This window comes from Anguilla anguilla, chromosome 7 (genome assembly GCF_013347855.1).
Source record: "Anguilla anguilla isolate fAngAng1 chromosome 7, fAngAng1.pri, whole genome shotgun sequence".
In the NCBI taxonomy this organism is placed as follows: domain Eukaryota; kingdom Metazoa; phylum Chordata; class Actinopteri; order Anguilliformes; family Anguillidae; genus Anguilla; species Anguilla anguilla.
The window spans coordinates 47,374,666-47,400,984 of NC_049207.1; the positions used below are offsets into that span (position 1 = coordinate 47,374,666).

The window sequence follows — 26,319 nt, forward strand, 5'->3', positions numbered from 1 at the left end:
ACAACTAATTAGCAAATGTGCGATTTATTATGCGGAATGTTACAGCGAGCCTCCACTGTCTTCAAAGGTCAAACAATTTCAGCACCCTGAGCCAGAACCGCCCATCTGTCAATGAGCAGATAAACCGAAAATCCGTCCACATGGCTGTTCCTAAAACCATTCCAATAACAGCACAAGACAGAAGGCCATTACGGAGGCACCAGCTTCTGAAGGTAAAAAAAAAGTCACTCGTTCCATTTCCGAGCGTCGCCGGGATTTGTTTGTTAATTCCGCGGTGCTGAACGCGATAGGAATGTTTGGCTCGTTTAAATGTTAGTCAGAACGGTGACAAATGACCTTTTCTTTACCTAAAAAGTTTTCATTTGTTTATTTATTTATGTCACATACTTGGTATAGAGTTCTGCTTTTAGTTCAGCAAGTCTTTCCAAAGAGGTGTCTTTGATCCTGGTACAGTACACCTTTTCACATGAATGGGGTTTTAATTATTTTCTTTTAAATTCAATTAAATAAATAAAGGTTCTAAAGGATTATATGCTCTCTTCTGCATCAATGTGTGTTTTCTTAATTATAATGCATCTTTTTGGCATAGCTGTGGTCCTCCAAGATTCCACGGACAAGTAACGCACCTTTTTGGTATAAACGCATATCTGTAAGATTCTAGAGAATTCTAGAGCTCTTTTCGGTACAGAATTAATTTGTAGCAGGGAACCTTCCCGTCTCCTCCTGACACTCGGTCGCTCTGCTGAAGGCCGAGCGCTTTGCCGTTTCCCTCTCCTCCGCGGTTCACACGGGGCTTCCCCGGTTTCGTTTCCCCGCGTCCGGCGCCGCGCTCGCGACGCACTCCGAACCGCAGGGTGAGTGTTTGTGGGTCACCTCGCGCGTTCTCTCTCACCTGCAGCTCGCTCCGCCTGAGTTACGGCCCCTCTCGTTTTTATGACAAGGCCGCCGCTCTGTTGACACACATCCCCGCAGCCATACGCGAGCGGTCCATTTATTTTCCCATTAGGGGGAAAGCCAAATGCGCCGCCATTCTGGCTCTCGGCTCCCGGCCCTTTCCATAAAAGAGGTAACTGCTGGGATTTACAATGCTCATCTGAGTCCTACAATGGCATTTCACACCCATGTTAAAATGATTAAATGATTCTCCTTTTATCCTGGTTCGGCCCGGAGAATATATGTGCAGGGATCCGTTTGAGTAATAATTTTACTAGCCTGAAAAGTCTTCTGTGGCAGCTGGACCATTGTAAACTTTGTAGGTACAGGTAAGGTCGACAGTAACAGGTACACTGTTCTCCATGAAGTTTCTTCTCAGCTCAGGGAAAAGATGCGAGACGGTAAAGTTTTTGTTGCAAGTTCAATGCACAGTATGATTCCAAAAGGGGTTCAATGTTATCTATTCAGAGTAAAATGTTCTCTACCAGAGGCAAAAAATGTACTCTATCAGAGATAACAGTGCCCTTTTCACTTACATGCAGGTGAGCGGGATTACTCTGTCAGTTCCATGTCTTTTGGGTTCAGTGCCAGGTCGGTTCAGTACAGTGACCAGGCTCTCTGTGGTTCTGTAGGTTTGGGTCTGAGTGCTCCATCGGTTCTGTACGGACCTGCCGCAGAGACGGACCAAAACCTGATCCAAAGAAAACTAAAACTGGGAGGCTCTGCTCCACCTGGCTGGACCTAAACAGGCAGTTTGCAGCTGTAGTCACTTGTCTTACAGCAGCTTCATCTAAGGTTTATATTACTTTACCCAGCTTCGACACCTGGATGGATTTTTATTATTATTTTTTTTTACCTTTTAAAGAGAAACGCACAATCTGGAATACACTAACAACCAAAGCGGGGAAAACCCTCAAAGGCGGTGAGAGACCCTTTCAGTAATGAACGATGTGATTGGTCCATTTATTTTCCTATTAGGAAGCCGACATCTTTGAAATTGCCTGACCTGCTGTTCAATCTCAGCTTCCAACACTTTCAAAATAATAGATCACATTTTTCTTTGAGGTAGAATGATCTATTGTGTCTGCGCGTACAAAAAATAAGACACAGTGATTAATATGCTGTAAGGAAACCAAAACTTTAAGACCCTGTAAAATTGTTTTTTTGTGCTGTTAGTGTTGATTATACCATAAGGGAATTCTTTTTAAAAAATAACTCCAGTGTACAAATGCATACAAAAGAAAATACAAAAAATGAACAAATGTAAAATAAATAAGTCACTCGTGAACACTAGAGATGGAGGTCTGTTTTGGCACTACATGTTCACTTCTGATTGGCAGGCCACTAAATGGAAGCACCAATGATTGGTTGAAACACAAATCGACATGCTACTAACATAAACAAAATTGTTTTAAAAAGACGAATACCAAGTCCTCCCACAGTGGCCAGCATGAGAACTTGGTTACTTTCATCATAAAAATCCTAACTGAATAATATAGGCTTTATATCACAGTTCATTGGTTGTACTCTTTTAAAATATAACTAAACAGACATGCTTCGTACGTCTGTATGTATGTATGCAGATGAACAGGTTTTTGTGTAATTTTACATGTCCTTCCCAGTTGTATCATTTGATTGCCATTTATTTGCCTTTACAGTCCCCCGTGTCTAATTCCTGGGGATCAGAATTATAATGCTCGGTCCTTGTAGCGCAATCTGCTGTAATCTGCCGGGGAGTTTCTGTGGTGATTCACGGTTTTGCAGCCTACTGTTCTGAGTCATATCTCCATCCAGCACCAAGGGTTTCTGATAGGGCCTAATTCACACTGCCTCTGCCTGCTACCTGCTTCAGCCTGCCACACACACATACAGGCACACACACATACACACACGCACACACAGACACACACACATAGACACACACACACAGAAACACATACACATAAACAGCAGCATAAACACACACAAGAACATAGCTCTACTTCACCTGTACAATTCTCCAAACTCCAATTAAAATGTTGACAATTGAAAATATGATTTCCTTTCTACATAATCTACATAATTCCTTTTGATGTTATTGCAGTGTTAGGGCATGCTTGTATCACAGACACAAAAGCTGTGGGGCGTGTGGGCCTTTCAAAATCTAAGCTGAAATAATATCAAAAACCCCAGAGAGTGAATTCCTATTCTTTTAAAACATAATTGATTATCTAAACCATATCGATGCCTGTTCATAAGTCCATAAATTTAAATATCATACTCATTCCTTACACACAGTATCTAGAATATTCTGATATTAACCAACAGCTAAATATTTGGATATGTCTCCATCTAGTGGCTGTACAGTAACTTGTTTTAGTGGTGATGAGTTCCATCGTACATTTTATCTGCTTTATATTATGCATTAACAAGCCTGGTATGATGATTCCTAGATCATCATGCCAGGCTTGTTAATGCTTAATATAAAGGGAGATAGATAATTTTTGCCTCAGCAGGAAGTTACTGAAAGGTAACATACACTAATATACAATTATTCTCAGCAAAAATGTTCAAATTGAAAATTGTCGTAGTTCTGCTTTTTAAATCACTTGCACTTTATAAATCATTTCACAAAATAACAAGTGGCAAAAAAATGAAAGGTGCTCAAAGGTGAGTGATTTAACAAAGGCCGGGTGCAACTTCAGCGATTTGAAAAGCACTGAAAAATCTAAGTAACACAGATGCCCAAGGCCATCTCAGTCTAAGAAAGTATTTAATAGCTTTCTTTCTTTGGTACATCTGATCAGCAGTTTACCTCGCACCTCCTCTTTTTGTTGAACACAGTTTTTTTTCACACACACACACACACACACACATTACACACACATACATTTACAACATTTTGGTTTCACCTTGTAAAAATTACAGCACTTTTTACACAGTCCCCGAATCCCCCCGCCACCCGCCATTTTCAGGGGAATATAATATTTGGGACAACTGGCTTCACAGGTGTTTCTTATTAGCCAGGTGTTTTCAATTGCTTCCTCAGGGCTGGTATAAGGGAGTATCTCGTCTTGATTCTAGGCTTTTGATTGCCTTTTGGAGTCTTATTGGCATTTGTCAACATGAGGATCAAAGCTGTGCAAATGAAAGTCAAGGAAGCCATTATGAGCCATATGCGGAATAAGAAACAAAAAAAAACTCAGAAGACTAAAAAGGCCAAAGCTAAGGCTTTCAGGCTAAAATCAACTGTTTGGAACATCATTAAGAAGAGAGAGAGAGCAGTCGTGAGTTCAGTAATCGCAAAGGGCCTGCTAGCTCAAGGAAGACCTCTACAGTTGATGGCCGAAGAATTCTCACCATAATGAAGAGTAACCCTCAAACATCTGTCAGACACATCAGAAACACGCTTCAGGAGGCAGGTGCAGACGTGTCAGTGACTAATGTCTGCGGAAGACTACACGAGCGGAACATTGAAAGATGCAAATCATTAGTTGACCACAATCAGATGTTCACTAGGGGTGGTATTATTATTATTATTAGCCTTGATTAAGTTCAAAACTGTTCTGGTGCTAAACTGGGACCAGCACCCTGTAGCAAAGCCCGTTTCTGATCCTATTTCAGAGAATGCGCGTGACACAGTTCACGGAGCGAAGTTCTCGTGCTGCGGGAAAAGGGGAAGGTTTACCGGTTTCCCACCCAGGCTCCATGGCTTTGTTCCCAGGCGAGAGCACGCCCAGCGGTTCTCTCTTCCCGTCAGGCAGGCGCATGCAGGAATTCTCCGCAGCGCTCTTCTGATTGCCCGCATCACGCCACGGAGCCTCTTCTTTCCTGAAGCCGTCGTTGCTGCTGTCAGTTATTCGGAGCACTTATATTAATAATTAATTCTGTGTTCCCGTTCAAGTTATTTTTGTCTGCTTTTGCAATATTTACAAATGATTTCTCACCAGAAAAAAAGCATTTTGAATTTGAATATGAGAGAGACAGAGAGAGAGAAAGAGAGAGAGAGAGAGAGAGAGAGAGAGAGACAGAGAGAGAGACAGAGAAAGAGAGAGAGAGAGAGAGAGAAAGAGGTCAGTCCCTGCTGCCTCAGCATTGTCGCTCGCCCAGCCCAGGAGCAACCAGTCGTCCGGGAGCTAAACCTGGCGCCGTCCGCCAGGGACTCCACAGGAAGGCCTAATGATCGATGAGCAGACGCTCCAGTGGCCCCCTGCCGCGGGCCAGCACCATGGTGATCACTGACTCCGCCCCCCCAGCGCCATCACCCAGCTGCACCTCCGGGATCAGCCACAGTTTATACGCAGATGGGCACAAGCTGCCCCCCAGAAGGTAAGTAAAAATTACAGCCTTGTTAGACTATTAGGCTGCTCTGATAAAAGTTTCACTATAAAAGTATTCAAATTCACAGCGCCAGAAAAAATATTAACAAAGAAAGAAGTGCAATGCACGAAAATGGCTGCCTTTGACCTTTGGCTTCTTGTGAAAAGGGGTTTAAATAAAAGTACTGGTGGAGGATCAACAACCTCTGCCAATAGCACTTTTAAGAATAGGACTCCAAATCCCATAATCCTACAGGGTCTTATTCTACAGACTTGCTACATAATACAGAGTGACACTGCAGACCTCAGCAGGCTGCCAACATTGAACACCTATCCAGGTTTCAGGTTCGAATTCCCCATGGGGCACCACCTTTGCACCTTGGGTCACAGTACTTTACTTAACCCGTAGCACTTCTGACAATGGAATGAAATGGAAGGTCTGCAGTGCATGCAATGTAACAGATTATTTAAAGAAAAATCTGTGCCGAGACACTGAATGCCTCAATAACGGAAAGCAATTTAAAAAATCAGGTCATCTTATGGCACTACAACGTGACACATTTGTGCATGAGTAATAGAGTTTTCGGATACATTGCTTTAAAGGAGCAGGCAAGCACTGTTGGAGACTTTTTGCTATTAAAACACAGATCGGTTGGCCTGAAGCCAGACAGGAACAAGGGAGTGCACAACTGAGAAAACCATTTTCTAGAAAATTACAGATCAGCAAAGAAGCCTTTTCTTCATATACCCTGTCACAGTGGTTCTCAAACTCAGTCTAGGGGACCCCCTGTGTACCCTGGTTTTCCATCCAACTACAAATGGAGTCCTAGAATTTCAACAAGCCGTTCATTTTTTCTTAATTACGTTTTTCATGTTTAGAGGAATTATTTGCTCTCTTAAGCCACATTATGTCAGAAATAGCTATGTATGCCATGAAGTATAGGTGTCCCAAATCCGAATTGTGTTCATCATGCTTTATTGCAAACGATCACATCAAAAGAGGTTAAAAAAAATTATTCAGGTGAACCAATAGGCCCTAATTGGTGAAAGTGTGGACACCTGGCCACTAAAACTAACCATTTGGTAGATAAAGAAAACTCAAAGACAAAGCAAAAAAATGAGCCAAGCCTGCGTTTTATTCATCAGGAAAATATAATGGAAGAATTTAAGAGATCGGTTGCGGCAAAAATCTGCAGTACACAGGGGTCTCTCAGGACTGAGTTTTCGAAGCACTGCCCTATGAAAATGAAAAATGCATTTTAATATTCAGAGAGCGAAGCCAAAAAACCCCTGCAAATTATGATTGGCTCAATGCAAGCACAGCAGACAAATACAAACTGATGCTGGATTACATAACAATCTGTGGAGTGCCCTCACTGCCAGGTGGCCTAGTTAAACTACCATCTCCACTGGAAGGACCCCACTCTGTGGCTTCCGATGAGACTGCCTGTCTGTAAATCTCTTGTGTGCGGTGCATGACAGAACCTAACATCGGAACATCTGTTCATCCCTCCAGCTCTCATAATGAAAAATACATCAAATACCCTCTTCAGTTGCTCTGTTCTCACACACACAAACAGGAAATCCGTTTTTCTACAGTTGGCCTTAAATGCTTTCGCTCCAAACCGGATTTTAGCATTTTGCAATCTTTGAGTTATAATTTCTCCTGTTTGCGGGGAGTTTACCTGGAAGGAGTGTACGTGTGTACATATCCCATGTTCACCTGGACAGAGCACAGGTATATACACAGCCTATGTTCACCTGGACAAGAACACAGGTATGCAAATGGCCTATGTTCACCAGGATAGAGAACAGGTATGTACACAGTCAATGTTCACTGGGATAGAGCACATGTACGTACACAGACTATATTCACCCGGTATGTACACAGTCCATGTTCACCTGGATAGAGCACAGGTATGTACACAGTCCATGATCACCTGGACAGAGTCTTGAAGGTAGGGCAGCTTTTTAAGTACCCTTTTATATTTAAAGCGCTCGGTTTTGGAAATACCGCACATACACACCACAGAAGCGTTCCTAGCCGTAGAGCTGCCAGAGCCGGCTCTTACCCTGCGTGCTCGATGGCATCTGACAGGGCCCAGATGGCAACCCCAAGGGCAGATTCTGGGAGCGAGAACGGCGAGGTCTCGCAAGAAGGGGAATCATTTCTAGGATCCCCAAATACGAGCAGTCACGGCAGCTGTGCTCTACTTCAAACCCAATTCGCGTCAACGGGCTCGTAAGGGAAGGATCGTGCAATTAAATCCTTTAAAGAAGTAACTTCACTTAAAAAAAAAAAAATATATATATATATATCTTCTATTCCAGCAACACAGATGTAGCAACAGCCTATGTAATGCAGCACGTCAATCATTAAGATGCACGCATATGGTCTTTTTTAAACTAAAGATATTATAAGGGTCACATGTATGTGGCCTCTAAGAGGATTACATACATTAATCTGACCTGACAACACTTTGCAGGCATGCCATGCCGTGACGTTGTATTTTTTATTTTTTTTCCTGTGATTACAGAATCTTTGCAGAGGAAATGAGAAGGTGAGATGTATACCATGCCAATCCCCAATCCCTGCACACAAACAGAAATCAAGAGGCTCTTTCTGTTCTGCATTTGCCCCCATTATGAATAAACTGCCCTTTCCTCACAATGATTTCAAAATGGAAGGTGCCCTGTGTCGCACTGGAAGGACTTTTTGTGCATTCCTGGTGATGTTCTGGATAAGAGCATTTGCTAAGTGATTGTAAAGCAATGCATTATAAAATGCTCTTCCTTTTTAAAATGGTGTGAACAAAAGTGTGTGAATGCGTCTCACTGTGGGGAGGGGTGTCTTGCTTGAGCACCTGAAATGGTAAGTTACAGTTATTTCAACGAGTTCCAAGCAATCTGATTGGTCCGATTAAGTTTTAGCCAGTGTTGTTATTGGTCAATGTTTGAGTAGCCTCTCAGTCAGCTTCTATAATTGGAACCACACCTGGATATGATCCTAACTGTCCATTGGTTTTTGGGAAAAACATACTCAGAACATTGGCAGACTTAACACACAGCAGGGAGTCAACTTGGTCAAGCTCGTAGTTTTGTAAACATGAGCCTGACAAGGTAGTACATTTCAGTTATAACATTGCAAAGCACTGTCAAAATACTGGTCTGGCATACAGCCAGAAAGTATCCACCAATCACAGTTGATGTTGTTCCATTGTTTGTTACAAACATACTCTGTGACTGGTGGAGCTCCTCTGTTTCTTTCTATGAGCGAGGTGACATCAAGGCCATCTTATCCCTGAGAAAATGTCAGACCCGCTCCATAAATATGCATGTGAGGGTTCATGGAGGAAACTGCACAGGTGTCAAATAAAGTTCTTTTTTTCCAGAATCTGACAGGTAATCCGGGGGTGTGCCTTGCAGTGACACCAGAGGAAAAGTTCAAGGTGAGCGTTCTTAATGTCCTAACAATGGAAGATAACTTTGAGGTACAGAGACCTTTAGACGCTGTGTTGCAGAGGAGAGAAGAATGCAGGGAGGTTTACACTCCGCAGTGCGTCCCTGGGTACCCCAGGGAGTCCTCTCCTAAACCTACACAGTGTGTGTGTTGCAGATTCCAAACGCTGTGCCGTAGCATTGGACCATGAGCCAAACACTGCTGTCTCTTACATATTTATATGCCACTTCCTCCTTGGGAATGAAACCAATTGCCTCTGCAGTGCAGATCTGGAACGCGACCACAGCAGACAGTAAACACAGTCTGCGCAAGTGAGCCCTCAGAAGAAGAAGCGCAGCGAGTTAAAGCTCGTGGTGAAAAGGGCACCTCCCCAGAGGGAGAGAGTGGTAATTAACCAGGAAAAGAATGATTGCTGTGTTTGTATGGGTGTGTGTGCTTGTGTGATCATGCGTGTATGTGTGTGTGTGTGCGCATGCATGTGTGAGCGTTTGTGAGCGTGCGTGTGCTTGCGCCTGTGTGTATGTTATCAGGGACAGGGAGCCAGTATAGCCAACATCACTTATTAAAATTTCCTTTAAAAAAACTGCTGTGTGTTCAGCATATTTATTTGCAGTGATTTGTATTTACAGTGGTTATTGATTTACAGTTAACGCACAATTAACTGCCTGCTTTTTAACATGCGTAATGGGGCGTGGCAGTGTCACATAAATAACGGTGTGAACGGTGAAGCGGTTAGCGCTCTGCGCTAGACGGACGCTCCGCGCTTCCTCCGGTGGATCAGACCACACACGCCTGTGCGCTCACACTGCATTATGAATGACATCCCCCAGCGTGTGTGTGTGTGTGTGTCTGTCTGTCCGCGCGCATCTCTGGTATTATATAACAGCGTTGCTAAATGTTATTCTGAACTCCAGGCTTCGCCCCTGAGCCCGCGCGTACTGCACACTTTATGTTCAGAGGTGCACATCTTTCTGAAGTGAATGGCTGTCAACTGCCTGCTAGCGGGAATTGCGGCTTTTCTCTTTTGTCTTTAGAGTTGGTGGGAGGGGGCTGGGGCGGGAGGGGGGGGGGGGGGGGGGGGCGGCGATCTATAGGGGGAGGGGCTGTAACTGAAGGTCGCTGACCCGAAAACGTTTCCAACTGTACGCAGCTAACGTGAATGACAGTTGCAGAATATTTAACAGCCCCCACCGCGTAACATAGCACCCCAGAGGGGGAACCACCGGAAATATCAAAAACTGTGATTTCGATGTTCGCAGTTTAAGCCTTATGGGTGCGTTAATATTTTGTTCTGTTTCTTGTGAATCAGGTTGAACTGGGAGCTCTCAGTCTACCTCTGATGAAAAAGAAAAACCAGAGAGAGAGAGAGAGAGAGAGAGAAACGGACACCTTTAAAATGACACCGGATGAACGAAAACGAAAGATCCAGAAATGCACGCTAAACAGGGGAGAATTAGGCTAACTGTAGAGCAGTGGAATACCAAAGGCACGGTCAATTAGAGGATAAACAGATGGTGCTAAAACAGCAACTGCAGTGCAGAATGACGGTACGGTTCTAAAATTAAGCCACCCAAACCAAGGCGGGGTCGGTTTACCGCAGTTCTGATTTTAGCAGCAGGAGAAGGTTCCGGGCTCTAGAAAGGCTGCAGAGTAGCCTAACCCTCTAAATTATAGTCATTAACGTCACATGAACACGACGCTGGATTGGTTCATTAAAAATGGCTGGGATATTTGAATGAGTGACGCGAAGTCATTCGAGTCTGAGGAGTGTAACCTGGACTATGGCAGCTGAAGCCAGTCGGCTGATTGGCCGCGGTCGGCTCAACTTCCTGCCTCCTGGACTTGTTTGCTTCACTTCGGAGAGAGAAAGGGAGAGAGTAAAGACAGCGAGGAACAGAGTTCCGGTGATGTGCATCGGTTTCAAGATGTGTGTGATGCCGATCGGGTTACATTGGCGGGGGGGGGGGGGGGGAGGGGGGGGTGGAGACCGCGGAGGATACAATGACTTACCAAACAGTCGCTGGTGGAAGAAGAACTTTCCGGCAAACAGGCCGGCGACGATGGCCAGCAGCCAGAGGATCACCTTCACGAAGTTCCACCCGCCGCCGGGGTACTTGTTGACGACGAAGGAGAAGCAGTTGCCCACGACGATCATGTGCGCCTCCGTCTGGCTGTGCGAGATGGGGTCCTCGGCGAAGATCAGGAAGTTGAAAAAGATGACCAGGTAGGCCACCACCAGGCGGGACCACGGGTGCTGGAAGTAGTACCGGAAGCGGGCATCAATTTCCATCCTGGGCGAGAGACCTCGGCCGCGCGTTCCACCTGGGAGGAAGGGAGGACAGTTACAGGCAAAAGGGCGGGAAAAAGGGGAACCGGAAGTACGATCCCGGTCGGAGGTTAGACATTCCCACCCGCGGTGGTTTCTTTCCCTCAAAGCACAGAGAAGGACTCACTTTAACTTGAGACTCGGCTAAAAATTCCAGACACACGTGGGCTCGTGAGGGTGTGGTGCTGGGACATAACTTCCTCTGATGCTAATCTGAGAGGTCTTCCACCCACAGTCATTCCCGCTCTCAGATTTAACACTGCCACGCTGGGAATCTTTTTTTCTTTTTTACCCCCAGTCTCTGCCAAGCTCTTAAATAAACTCTCCACAGTCTGCCTGCTGTGTCCAGAGGGGTGGGGCCCACATACCACCTCACCCCTGTGCCAGACCCTTTGGTTTCCAACCCAACCGATCCTATTACTGTCACACTCTCACACACATATACTCTGGGAATGTGCAATGATACAAAATCCAGACATAGAACTTCTTTAGACTTAATAGCTAAGTTGCTTCCAAAATATTTTTAAGAAGCACTGATTTAATTTTTTTTTTTTAATTTAGAAAATCTTTGTACTCACAAGAAATATGTTCACCAAAATGGGTTCTCCTTCAATAACGTACAACGTACAGTATTCATTGATATGCAGTTGAGCTGTCCTCACAGAAAAGTAAGTGGGTTCCCTTAAGTCACCTCAAGAGGAAACATCGAAGCATTTTGCTTCTTTGTTATGGTTATTACTCTCTATACCAAAACAAACATGAATGATATAAAGCATGGTCACTGCTCGCGCTAGCTTTCCACGGACCACCTTAAGAAATACTCGAGCCCTGTTTGTCCAGTGGCCAATAAGAGAAGTCATCTAACAAAACACTACAGGAAATACACTTTCGTCCTGATAATTCCAGAAATTGCTGCGACTAGAACGGCGCTGGAGCGCTGTGGATGTACCGCAAGTATTTACCTAATCATTGCCTGTGAAGCCTGCACATGCGTTTTCTTCAAACCAGCAGTGATGCCGCCTCTCCCAGGCGCGGTACCTGCATATTGTGTCGCCTCGCCTCCCTCTTCCACAATAACAGGCATCGCCAAAGCGATCCAGACTGGATTTCTACGATTGCCATAAACTAAACGCCCACCAATTTATATGGCGTGTGTACAATCCAAATGCGCGCACGCACATACACGCACACTAACCTGCTCCACGCTACTCTTGCCGCCCCTTCCGTTCCCTTCTTTAAACGGCGCTCTTAGGAATGGAAGCCTGGTTGTAGCTGGTTCTCGGGCTGCTTCATCACGCACAGACGAGCCGAACGGCCCCTCATTCCGATAACACGGTGGAAACGCCTCGCCTCGCCGCGCCAGCACAGGGATGTGAGGGATTAGCCATGCGACCTGTTGTTAAGACAGAGACACCCCCAAATCCCCTGGCATGAATTGCTTGTCCATGCGGCGGACGGAGGCAAGCAGCGGGGCGCTGCTTCGTCAGCACGGTCCATGGAGTCTAGCTACTCTTTGTCAGAGGGGGGAAGAGAAGGCTGGCTGATGGATGTACTCCCCACTGCAGGCGTGTACCATCAACACGCAGTAATGTTGACAACGCACGCGGCTTTCCAGAGGCGCCAAGCTTTTTATCTTGTGTGTCACGAGGGGAAGGAGTGAGCTGACGGGATAGCACGTATAATGCAATCCTGTTACTTGATATTTATTTCAGTACAGCTGACGTCCCTACTTGAACACCACTAATTGCATTGGTTTACTTTGACAGGAGATCCATTTAGTCAATTAATCTTTAAGAATAACCGCGAGATAGCGAAAACAAATGCAAACATACAAATATGTATCATTACCAGCCCGTTTGCATCAATGCATTATTTATTATAAAGAAATTTGCTATTTAAAATTATTGCTTTTGGAATTAATATTTAATTCAATACAATATTTCAGATAATGATTTTTAAATGGCTTGTTGTAGTTCAGCAAATTCCACCAACTAAAGTTTGGGGAAAATTTTAAATCATTTGTTTTTGGGTGGACACAGTACCAGACATGTTGTGGTGCTACATTTTTTTTAAATTTTATTATTGTATGCATTAGCTTGCAAGTTGCTCAGGATAACAAGGGTTGCTAAATGAATACATGTTAATATAAATGGATGGGGTCCTTACAAAAATGGTCTCAGATAAGCATTTCCATTTTTGTCACACCCAAACAAACAAATCAAGAATGCATATTATTTTCCTTTAGTCCTCATGCTGAGGATGTGATTGATGACAAAAAATCCAAAATTTATCATCGCTTTTGTACAAATCCTGAGTGGGAAAAAATTTAGCAATTTTAAATGTGAAGCCAGGAGGTTTTAATCTTAGCAATTCTTTTATGTAATCCTAACAAAATTTCTCATACCCTGATCAGTTCTGTGAGGATCATTAATGGACTGCAACCCTAAAGTTTTGCCACATGCCACAACGCAGTGTGTCTTTCTGTGTTTTGAGTTTGAGTTCATTGTCCTGCTGGAACATTGCTGTAATTCCACCCAGAATTACTTGATTGATTCAAGCAGGGGTTCTTCTAGAATCCACGTGCACGCTGAATCGTTGATTTGCATTCAATGCTTGCAAAAACAGTCTCATTAGGCCTAATGATGAGAAGAATCCTCATTGTGTGATGCTGTCACATGCTTGATTACTGAATGGTGTTGAATGAGTGATTTGCTGCCCTGGGCTAGTCCCAATAACACTGTGAATGTGGGCTAAAATGTTCTATTTCTTATCTGATTGCAAAGCCTCAGTCCCATATTGGCAGTATGTTTTTAACTCCGTGATGCATACACCTATGATATTTAAAGGCCAGTCTTCACATTCATGGCTTCCATCTTGACTCTCTCCTTCTCATACAGGGTTGGCTTATGCATGGACTGTGATATGGTTGGTGAAAACTCATAATCCCATCAAACCTTTAAGAAAGAACTGCGAAATGCCCTCGTCTTCACAATACTTACACCTGTTTCCTGTTTACACAGTTGCCCTACTTGGAAGACCATGGTGGATATGGCAGTGAATTGGTGGTGTGAATTACTCTATTTCTTAATCTTAAGACAATAGGCACAGAAGAAAATGCTAAATAATAATAATTTAAAAAAACGTCCTGAACAGACTTATAAATTAAACGCTACAACAAAAATAAATGTGACAATATGCAATGCAGAGGACATTATAATTTGTTCTCTTCATTCTGAAATAAATAAGTGTAAAGATATTCAGCGGAACAAAGAAAGAACGCGTCTGTAAAATAAATGTAATGTGAAAAAGATCGCATTATTTGCTGGATAGAAAATCCAATAAAACGCTCGTGACCATGGATGATGGACGTGCTCCCTGGTTCCTCACGTGACTTGGGAATGTGCAACGTGATGACGTCACGCTACAGCCAGGTCAAGTTACTGTAGTTCAGTTTGCTTCTTCCTTGTTCTGTTGCTTCCTAAAAACCGGTCTACTCCTGGGAAATAAGTACAATGTCCCATCAAACGGGAATACAAGGTAAATTTCTTAACATTTGTTTTTAAACCGTACCGCATATTTTCTAAGCAGACCTGTTAAATAAGATGGATGTTTTATTTTGATTAGATCGATTCTTTGATAAAATTATATCCTTTATGGGAAACCTGTTGTATCTGTCTGACTGTAACCTGTGTGTTTAGCTTGCAGGCTAGTTTTCCAGATAAGGAGCCGGTTTCATTGTCAAATAAAACCAGAGGTTTATTGTACTAATATGGTCATGCAAATTAATTCGCTCCACTGGATGTGTTACCTAACTTGCTAGCACGCCATCATTAGCTTGTACAATGATTTATTGTGCGATAATAAAAACCAACATATAAAGCTATAGAACTGTTACGCATGATGTACCAAAGTCAGACAACGCTTAGATTTGCAAGAAAAACCTTTGCTTTATGTTTTATATTTTTTATGAGCTGTAGCTAACGTGCCAGTAGCAGTGAAATGAATTATGAAAAATGATGAGCATGCTGCGGATGGCTGTCCAACCAGCAAGCTCGCCTCCCCCCTTGAATTAATGCGACAATGTACAATTTGATCTTGAAATATTAGGTGACTGATTGCTTTAGAAGTGGAAACTGGCTACGGTGCGTTGCTTCGACACTTTATCCGCTTTCCATCCATGTTTGGCTGATGGCTGTATTGCCACTTGACTGCTTCGTGTTGGTTAACTGCATTTTTGCTGTAATGCCAAACAGTTTTCATCAAGAGGGTTCATTGATCACACATGTTCAGATTTTCTGTGAATGACTTTGATGCGCTACGTTCGCGTTTTTATGTCAAAGAGTAGCTTGAAGTTGAGCAAGTCAGAACTATAAAGCTTTTTAACACAAACTTTGCAGTTTTAATTTTAACGTTAAAGAGCAAACGCAGTCATTTAAGTGTTTCCATATTTTCTAAGGAGTCGCAGCAATGCATTAAAAGTAGGGAATTTCCCGTTGAGTGTCATGTTGCCTGCACTCAGACCGAGACCGCTTCTCTGATGTTCTTGCAACTGCGTGAGAATGCTCCTATGCCATATGTCTCCGCAGCCACCGGCGAAGTAAAAGACATTTTTGCAAGAGCAAGGAATGGCGAATATCGCCTCCTGAAGATTGTGATTGAGAATGGTAAGTAAGCTGTTTTTTTGTTGTTTGTATTCGAAGTGTACAAGGGACCACGACAGATGATGCATAGGGAAGTTATGACATGAGTCTCAGTCTGTGGTCCTGGACAGTATCTAATTCTGTGATTCTGTTTCAATCTAAGTGGACCTACTGACCCGAAGAAGATCCACAGGGATCGATTTGTTGGGTGTGCCAGTGATATGTTTCAGCTTTGTGTTTTAAACCAGAGATTAAGTTTCATTCAAGAGGTGGAAAATTAGAAGTTAGACATGACTAAAGGGTAGGTGGTTCTACTCCAGAAATCTTGTAGCTGTGTAAAATGAAAAGGTTGTTGAATGAGTAGGCCCACGAGTTAATGAGGCAAATCAGCAGTTACAAAACTGGCACCAAGGAAAGGGGTACCATAGAGCCCTTCACAAAATGTAATAGTATATGCCCTCTTTAATTATATTTTAGCATAACATTTCCTAACATATTTATGATGTATCCTACATGGAATGCTAGATATACAGCCATTGTATAACATTATCTTTCAGGCATGTGTTAAAATAGGCACTACACTGTAGTCTGTAGTGGGTGTTGGATAATTGGTGTCCTCACTTCAGTTTAATAGAGGTGGTGGAGGTCTTATGCCTCAGGATGGTAATTTTACACGATTTGTTTAGCTGGTGCTCTTATTCAGAGTGACCTACATAGCTTGCATTCTTTACCTATGATCAATTTGTACAGCTGGGTATTTACAGAAGCAGTTCAGTTTAAGTACTTTGCACAAGGGTACAACAGCAGCCTCCCGCCTGGGAATTGAACCTGCAACCTCTGGTGTTTCAAGTCTGGTTCCCTGACCATCACGCTGCACTGCCACCCCATTTGAGGAAACCTTGAAAAAGAGAATAGTTTGGTTGTGAACCCCCGATGTAAAAGGACAGTTTCATGCGATCGATGCTTCGTCTTCAACTCCGTGAGCTTTCGGCAAACTTACGGCCCTCGATCGTCCGTTTTTTTTTCAGAGCAGTTGGTGGTGGGCGGGGCCAAGCATGCGGCTAAGAGTTGGGACCAGGAGTATGACTCGTGCGTTCTTCCCGTCCTGGAGGACGACCAGCCGTCGTACATCCTCTACCGCCTGGATTCCACCAACAACCAGGGATACGAGTGGATCTTCCTGGCCTGGTCTCCCGATAATTCACCCGTAAGTGGCATGATATTGGATAAGTTGTTTCTAGCTTTTATAGTCATATAGCTTTAGACTGTTAGAAACTCTCCACTTCACGGCTCTTTTTAATGACTGCTTTACGGCAAAGGAGCCTCCTTGGTAAAAATGAATGACTTTGCTGAATGTGGGCTCTTTGGCCTGCCCCCTGGTTTAATTGCAGGGCAGACCCTGTAATTTATGGAATTTTAACTTTTAAAAAATAAATTTAGCTCTCGACAAGGGGCTGAGCATGTCCAGTTGCCACCCTCGTTTGGAATGGCCAGCTGTCTGCGACTCTGTTCATGAGTGAACTCGAGTTGGAGGAAGACATTTCATTTACGGCTTTAACATGCAGTCCGCACGCACCTGATCGACCAGCGGGGGTCGCTAGAGAGTGATGAACTGTGGACCCGCTACCAACTTAACCCTCCCATTCCCTGGGCGACATAATCTCCAATTGCGCGTTGCCGTATGGAGCTACTGGCCACAATCGGCACTGGAAAGGTCCAAAATCGATCACGGAATTGAGACGTAATGGGAATTTTGGACAAATTTGCTGCTTCTTGGCTTTTTTTAAATATCAGAAAAGGGCTGCACATTATGCAGGGCCAGACTCGGAGTGATGACTGGCAAACGTCTCGCTGGAGTTCATCATGCTTATTGTGAAGCAAGAGATGTACACTTTCCTTCGCCCAGTACAATCCCAAATTAATGAGCGTGGCATAGGTTTGAGAAAAGTTTGTGTGCAAGGGCTGCCTGTGTGTGTATGCGTGTGCGTGCATGCACACAGGGACATAAATGCCAAGGACTGCGATACACTGCAGAAAATTGTGTTGCCTCTCTTTGAATGCTGCAGGTGCCAATTAGCCATGCAGTTCTCATAAACGGGCTCCTGTGTGCCAGTCAACAAGGAGTGCACGACTTTCATTCCAAGTTACTGATATGAGTCAGCCAAATAGCTGAGGTAGTTTACATTCTCCAGCATCATTTGCATGGAAATGAAATGAAAACAATGCCTCAATATAATACAGTCATGAATGGATTCCATTTTCTCCTTGGTAGAGGTTGCTTTCCTTTTACGGTATTAAATGAGCAGCTGAACAAACAAACAGGATTCTCAAATGCCTGACAGTGGGGCCAAGTCACCATCAAGGAAGTCATTCATTGCAAAGTGCAACGCTGTGAAAATTTTGGGATGCTGGTTTTTGGCAACATTTTGGGGACGCTTCTCCAAAAATGAGGAGACTGTGAAAATAAAGGTCATTATGCATTTCAACTCAGGAAGGTCTGTTGCAAATATACGGCTAATAAACTGCGAGAGTAAACACGTTGTTTTTTGTTAATTCTGGATTATATATGTCCTTGTTATTGTCTTGTCATTCACATTGCTAGTGACCTTTTATAAGTGTATGTATTTATATAGGTACATTATACACGTATTGTTTTCACACAACAGGTGCGACAGAAAATGTTATACGCTGCTACAAGAGCTACCCTAAAAAAGGAGTTTGGAGGAGGACACGTTAAAGATGAGATTTTTGGCACAACAAAGGTAGGTTGTTAATGTACAGTTTTACCATAGACCTTCATTCTCAAGCATGCCCAGGGCTGTGTTCAGGCCATTTCTAACTGCGGAAATGTGAAATTAAACTGAGACACTTGTCCAGTGCAGTGCAATGGTTAGACAGCATGCATAACTGTCATATGTGGTTGTCACAAGATGGCCACCGTAGAAAGGATGCAAGTCCCGCCCAAGTCCTGCCAACAGCCTGAAAAATTAGAAATGAAGATTGCCCGCCCCCCTTCCCCAAACAGTCTATTTTAATGTTTCATCTGTCTCAGTGCTGGTTGGGACTTATGTCCTTTCTAGGGTGGCCTTCTAGTGGCTTCTAGTGGCTGTAAGGTCTGTGAAATGCTCATCCCATCATGCACTGCTTCTCCCTCCAGGACGATGTGTCTCTGAGTGGATACAGGAAGTACCTCACCTCCCAGTCTGCTCCTCTTCCTCTTACCGCCGCCGAGCAGGAACTGAGACAGATCAAACTCAACGAGGTAGCACTGCACACGCTCACAAAAGTGCAATCATACACACACGCAGACACACACACAGGTACACATACATTCACGCAGACACAGACACACACACACACAGATGCCCATACAGTGCACATACGCACACACAAACATACGCATAATTTGTGTGCTGAAGCTCATTATTTTTAGTTAGCTTAGTTCTCACTGTTTCAAGAAATGGCAAAAAATATCAGCTTTTAAATCTTTTTTTGGCAATGAACTGCAGGAAGAATTTCCAGGAGGATTGTAATTCAATCAGAAATAAAGACTGCGAAAGTATCGATGTGTTAATCAAGCTTATCTGGAGAGAATGTAACTTTTACCTGCCAATAAGTGCTTGGTCAGCGTTATATAGGTGCATATGCTGCTGCAGCAGAATCCCATGCTGGAAAGGGTCTGGGGCCAGCGAAGGTAACAGTGGGACAGTGATGAGGATAAATCCACTCAGGACTGGAGGGAAAAACAAGGGCAAAATGCAAATGAGGTTTCAGTGCGAAAGCTGGTTTACATTGCTGTTTTAGCACGAAATGTAATTCGACACCACACGCCCACACACACACGTACACACACGCATGCACACGCATACACACACATACACACACACATGCGCGCACACACACATACTCTCACACACAAACAACACACTCTCTCTCAACCTAAGGAGTGAAAGAATAGTATGTAACCTCTGCTGGTCTGAAGCAGCCAGACCAAAGAGGTACCTATAATAAAATAAATAAAAAAATTGATGATGAATGACCATTCAATACAGCATATTGATTTGTCAGGAATTAGCAGCAAGGTCACTGTCACAGTCTGGCAAGTTGTCAGTGGTGTCTCTTCCTGTGCCCTCTAGGTTGAGCACAGGGTTTATGCCAGAACCTCTAGCTCTCAACCTCCTGAAGTTACTTACTCTTTGTGCTTGTCTTTCATTCAGCTGCAAAGCCTGGCCTTTGAAACCAGCCCCGTGAGCTCTTTAGCTAATCAGTAACTTTTGCACTTAAGTGCTGAGCCACACCAAAAGTCTACAGACACTGCAGCCCTCTGGGACTGCAGTTTGAGATTCCTGGTTTACACTCCCTGTGGTTTACAATACGCTTTTTTTTTGGGCTTGTATCCAGCAGTTTCCTGGGCAGGGCACTACTTTGGAATAATTTATCTGATGCAATTTGCTTTAGTACCTACATATTTGCCTGAATGGTGCCGGAGTGTAGTTATTTGAGCCGTATACATTTCTTTGCGTGAGTGCGTCTCTTTTGCAAATGTAAATTTAAGAATGGACAAGTGTGTCAACTTAATTTTTAATTAACACTGAACTTCCTCTGTCAGCATCGATACTACTGGGACAGAATGTGTAAGGGTAGTCACAGCTGTCCCAGAAGGACGTCCAGGCCTTTATATTTAAGTCGCTTTGTTGTTCTTTTATGTAGTTGAAGCACTAAGGCAGAGCTTCAAATGAAGCTGCTGTTATGTGGGCTTTCTGAAGAAAACCAGCTGTACATAATGGCTATGTGTACTGCCGGTCGGCATCAGTGAGCGTTCTCATTCACTCGGTCCATAAAAAGAAATGCTAAGCCAAACGCTAACTACAGGCTCTGCTTCTGAGAGACGGCCTGCTAATGTATATCTATAAAAAAAAGAAATAAAAGGAATAGAAAGAAAAACAGGAAGCTATGTGGTTTTTCTCTCCTGGATCAACAGCTGTAGAAGGGGAGATAATGTAGCATTAATCTAGATGGTGGCGGTGGGAGGAAAGAGGCTTTGAAATATTTATTATTCATTTGCTGAGAGGCCGCTTTTACTAAGCAGACGGATAAAACCATTATCCTTTCGCTACACGGGGAAGAGAATTCAAATGTCGACTGGAGCGATGGCATCGGCCTTTTTTCACCGTGTCCGATGGAGCATCTACAGACTGATAAGCCAATGGTAGAGATTCATGTCCTCTACCAGTCAGCTAGAAAATAACACTGTAGCAGCAGAAGATTTAGGATCATTTAGGAACTTATTTTTCACCCCCCCCCCCCCCCCCCCGCCTTATATGACTGGTTAAGTCGGAACCCGCTGGTGCATTATGGGAGTGGTTGTGGTAGGTCACAGGATTAACATGAAATAAATTTATTGCATGTTATACATTCCATTGATGCTTACTGTACACGCACAAAACTAGTTGCACTTTTCACGCAGTGGCCTTGACATTCGCTTGACAAATTTTAATCCACATGGGTACATATTAGGCCATGTTTTAAATTAGGGCTGGAACACAGGTCATGCAATCACTTCATTAAAATAGAATTTTGGTAGCCCCTGGTTTATGAAACTCCTTCCAGCCCAATGCGTGACAGTTGTACTTGTATTTAAAGTCTGTTTAAAGACCTGTATTTTAAAATTTACATTTTATCTCTAATCTCCCAATTGCCACAGTAATCATCTTGCGTAAAAATGTATTTGGGGCACAGATTCTGCCATCTGGTGTAGAGTTTCTCATAGACCATCAAAAAAGCAGTTACTGTGGCTGTCTAGTACGGCAGTTTGAAACCCTAGGTTTAGGTTCTCTGTAGAATGTGGTGTTCAGGTTCTGCTGCTATGTGAGTGTGGATTCACTGTGCTGTGGTGTTCAGTGTGCACTCCCTGTGTTGTGTTGTGTGGTGTTAAGGTTCTTCTGGGCTGTTTGTCTGGCCGTAGGTGCAGACGGACATAGGCATGGAGACAAAGCAGCCGACTCTTCAGGGTGTGGCCTTCCCCATGAACCGCGACACCGTCCAGGCCCTAGAGCAGTTCCGGGCGAAGAAGCTGAACTACGTCCAGCTTGTGAGTGAAACTCCCACCAGCTAAACTATGCCCAGCTTTTCACTAAAACTCCCACCAGCTAAACTATGCCCAGCTTTTCACTAAAACTCCCACCAGCTAAACTATGTCCAGCTTGTGAGCACTTTGATAAAGAAACAGTCAGTCAAGATCAGAGTATTAGTCTGGACCGTTGTAAGATTCATCAGCGCTTTTGGTAATAGTAATGAGAGACCATCAAACCAATTTTAATCATTTATAAAAATGTCTTTTCACTACAGGAAATAGACTTTCAGAACGAGACCATTAAATTGTCCGACACCGCTCCCACGGAGATCAAAGATTTGCCGAAAAGGATTCCGAAAGATGCCGCCCGGTACCACTTCTTCCTGTATAAGCACTCCCACGAGGGGGATTACCTGGAGTCTGCAGGTGAGCATGCTTATTTATTTAGTTTGTGTCTGGCCTAGTCTGGTCTCCTGGGCTAAAATCTAAAGTCTTCTTCAAAGGAACACAGAAACCTGATCTTAAATCTCAATTTATGAGAGGATTCTTCTGGTTTATAGAGAAAGGGGGAAAAGTTTATAGTCTTGTTAAATTTCCCAATGAATGTGTGAACCAATGACACTTTATATACTGGTGAGTTTTACTCCACAAGATGTACTTTTGGTCCCATTTCTATAAAGCGGGGCCTTAAAGGACACACTGATTCTCGATCAGGACTTCTACGTTGGGAGGAAGCTTTATAAATACAGGCCCTGAGCTCTTAAGGAAGGGTTCATGCAGTAGGGTTATAAAGAGTTCAGGCTCTTTATAATGGGTTCACGTTAGTTGAGCTTACCGGGTCACACTTTGGTCGAACTGCTCTCAGTGGCTCCTGGGTTAGTCATTCTGCTCAAAATTTCACAGGTTGACGCTCAAGTTAGCGAAAGACGTGTCACAGGTTCACAGGGTTGGTCGGATGATGTTTAAAGGTCCAGGAAATTGGATTCAAATTGTAGTTGTATTCCCCAGAAGTGACAGTTGATTGCCGTCTTTCAAGTTTTTAACCTAATTATAACTATTAAACTGTAATAAAGACTATTCGATGATTGTGACCTGTTCAGTAGACAAGGAGAGGGTGGGTGTGTATCCTGCGCTCATTAACGATCATACCCGTAAGACAGGTGTTATGTAAACAATTTATCGTTGCTACATTAGAGCCGGTTAGAGCAGATTGTCCCATGTAGTGACACTACCAGACAAAAACGAAAGAAAGCAACATAAACTAGTCTTTACCATCGTGTAGTTAAACCTTAAGATAATGCAATGTGTAATAACGTTGTAATATAGAGCTACTGTACACTAACTCTAGACTCTACAACAGTCTCAAACTCCAGGCATTACACCCAAATGAAGAAAGGCTTTGATGCCACATGTCTAGGCTCTGGAAATAAAAAACATTTCTTGCAGGTCTCTTCATTTTTTGGAAAAGAAAAAAGCATATAAAAAAAAAAAAAGCAAGCTAAGCATCAACTTAGCTTGCCTTGCCCACAGAAAACAATGACAAGAGCATCATTTACATATTACATGTAGAAAGGATTTGAGGTTTCTGTTAAGTAACTAACACCCAGTTAACCCTGCCCACTGAAAACCTGGTGTTTAGCCAAGGTGGAAAGCAAGCCAATTTCAACACAGGGTTTTATACGTTATTTTTTGTTGCAAGAATCATTTAAAATTATTTCTGGGCCAAAAAAAAGTATTAAAACAACACATCAGCAAAGAATGACCAGATTTCAGTTTCCTGCACCTTTATTAATTGTTAATGTCACTGCTCATTGGCTCTCTGAGCTGACTTGTCAGTTGCTCGGCTATGCCACAGATTATGTAGACTCAGCAGATATGCAGCTCTGTGTTTTTAACATCGAAAATTCAATTTTCGCACCATTTGAGGGGAAACATTCCCATTTGATACATATTCCAAAAATCATAATCAAGCATAAGTAAGTACAGTACTGTGGGAGTGGACAATATACCACTGGGAACTCCTGTATTTAAGAAGCAGACAAGAAGGAACTCAGAAGTTGATCATCTGGTGTTTCTGTACAATCTGCGACTGCTCTTGTGCAGTTTGAAAGTCTGAACTGCTGTGATAATCCCTTGATTTTTTCAGTCTTCATCTACTCCATGCCTGGGTACAAATGCAGCATCCGGGAAAGGATGCTGTACTCGAGCTGCAGAAACCCTCTCATCGACACGGTCGAAAATCACATGCGCATTGACATCGCAAAAAAGGTAAGGGGCCGTCCTCAAATATACCTTCATATAACGATGTTAAAGACTTTTCGGCTCTATTGGGTTCGGGCTTAAAATTTGGCTGGTTCAGGCCAGGCCCTGAAGACGTTGAGTTTAGGCCGGCTTGGGCCTTATTTCTAGTCGGATACAGATCTTTAATTTGCATGAAAATAATATCGCTGCATTCTCCATTTATAATTGATATACGGTATTTGAGAGAATATAACTTGTTCTAAAAAAATGGCTGTGAGGTTTGTGTATACTACTTGCAATAATCGCTGCGACTTTCCATGACTTTGTCCTGGATTATTATTAAGGGTTTTTATTGACTTAGATCGAGATTGAGAATGGGGACGAGCTGACCGGTGATTTCCTGTACGAGGAGGTGCACCCGAAGCAGCACGCGCACAAGCAGGCTTTCGCCAAGCCCAAGGGCCCGGCGGGCAAGAGGGGGGGCCGCAGGATGATCCGTTCTCCAGGAGACGAGGAGGAGGATTATTAACCCCCCCCCCCCCCCCCACTTTCATCCTACAATGGAACATTCCATTTAGTTACCCCGGGAAACCCAGATTCCAACGGACAGCTGTAAACCCTTCCGAAACTCGCTAAAATGCACCCTCCCCAAACACCAAACCCTGCCCCCCCCCCAACTTACCCCCCCTCAAGACTGAACTATGCACAAATGAAGAAAACCGCTAGGCTCAAACTCAGATGTGAAATTCTGTTTGTAGCTAGTTGTACTGTAAGTGAATGAAGTTTAGATACACAAGAATGTATTCACAAAGTGTTTAGTGATGAGATATTATTGATTTCTTTACCATCAATGAGGAGACTTGGGAGATGAAGCGGATGCATAATTCGTTTTCAGAGAAGATAAGTTGCAGAGGTGATGTCTGGATTTGTGATCAGTGTGTTGAAAAGCAACCCAATCGATTCATGTTGTGTGTGGCAGATGAGAGCAAACTGGTTTTTGGACCAAGGTTTTTGAGCAGTGCAGGCATCGGTTTTAGCAAAGGAAATATTGCAAGTTTTATCTTGCAGCATCCATAATATTACAAAGATTTTATAACAGGAAATAGGACACAGATTTGATACAGCCATGGTTTATGGAACAGGTAACTGTAGAGAAACTATTTTTCTATGCATGTGCTGTACATAGGTTTTGTTGTCTGCATTAAAAACGTATTTTCTTTCCCTGCTACAAATCAATTTTCTGATCACATTATATTGACCATGGCTGCCAAAAACTGTTCCTGGAGATCTACTGTCCAGCAGGCTTTCGCTCCAACCCTAACAAAGCCCACCTCATTCAACAGCTAGAGATTGTGCTGAGCTGCTGATTAGTGGAATGAGGTGTGCCAATTTAGGGTTGAACTAAAAACCTACAGGACAGTAGATCTCCAGGAACAGGGTTGGGCAGCCCTGATTTTGACCTTTGCACTGTCTGCCAGGGAGAAAGTCTTTTCCTGCATCTCAAGCATGCCAAACGTGCAATAAAAGCAGCCCTTTGGCAGTCTCTCCGACCGCGAATCCTGAAACATTTGTACTGTAGAGGAGGGCAGATACAGACTGTCTGATTGAGATCCGTCCACAATGGAAACACTTGTCTCCTAATTTAGGCAAAGGTAAACCACTGTTTGAACTAGGGAATACATTTCTCAGTCAAATGTACCTGTAGTTAAATATAGTGAAAATTATCATGTTGTAAGTCTCCCATACATTTTTTTTTCCAATAAATTGTTTTAAAGAAATAAATCAAAATAAATATTTAAATAATCTCTGGTCTGAGCCATACTTTTGTGATCGTCACAGTTGTGTGAATGATTTGCGGATTGTGGTGACTCAATCTGATACAGATTGAAGTACTGAAACAGAGTTTCTGACAGTTCTGTTCAAACTGCAATTCTTCATCCAGCGCTGTTGTCCGATGATATTTTGGGATATGTGTTATACAGGCACCTTGCTACATATAAAAAAGCTGGTGTTGGCATGTTTGAGCAACAACGCTGACACCGGTTACTTTCCATCCTGTGACGTTTTTGCAAACACCCACGCGTCCCTGGTCTCTGCAGGTTGGGAACTGGCATAAAATCACCCCATGGAATACAAGTCATGGAAGCTGAGAATTCTGAAGGGGGAACTCAGTTTCGCAGTCTCAGTTTCCCATTCAAATAGCATTATATTGGTGGCGCACAGCGTAACCATAAACCACGCCGCGGGCCAAAGATTGCGATTAATTAGTAATGCCGGATCACTGCGGGTCACTGAGCCGGGAGTGGATTGGAGTGTGCGACTGGTTGTTTACTGGACAGTGTGTGCGC

General features: G+C 43.4%; 2 protein-coding genes across 4 annotated transcripts in view; one reads left to right on the forward strand and one right to left on the reverse strand.

The window, feature by feature from the left end:
* tmem117 (transmembrane protein 117) overlaps window positions 1–12,613 on the reverse strand; it is a 41,152-nt gene extending 28,539 nt beyond the window's left edge. Inside the window, exons 1-2 of one of the 3 annotated variants that reach the window (XM_035426607.1) lie at window positions 11,980–12,613; window positions 10,702–11,013 (exon numbers count right to left, since the gene is read on the reverse strand). In XM_035426607.1, coding sequence (XP_035282498.1) covers window positions 10,702–10,981 — 280 coding nt within the window. In that variant the 5' untranslated portion in view covers window positions 10,982–11,013; window positions 11,980–12,613. Of the gene's footprint in view, window positions 1–10,701; window positions 11,014–11,595; window positions 11,868–11,979 lie in introns of those variants that run through there. The other 2 variants (XM_035426605.1, XM_035426608.1) reach the window with 2 other exon arrangements.
* A 103-nt stretch (window positions 12,614–12,716) lies between these two features.
* On the forward strand, window positions 12,717–25,776 carry LOC118232060 (twinfilin-1-like). The gene is made up of 9 exons (XM_035426609.1): window positions 12,717–14,554; window positions 15,604–15,681; window positions 16,686–16,864; window positions 18,324–18,419; window positions 18,815–18,919; window positions 21,623–21,748; window positions 22,006–22,156; window positions 23,877–23,998; window positions 24,333–25,776. Exons 1-9 carry the CDS (start codon window positions 14,530–14,532, stop codon window positions 24,498–24,500), a joined length of 1,050 nt encoding a protein of 349 aa, XP_035282500.1. The 5' UTR covers window positions 12,717–14,529; the 3' UTR covers window positions 24,501–25,776.
* Window positions 25,777–26,319: the final 543 nt, after the last annotated feature.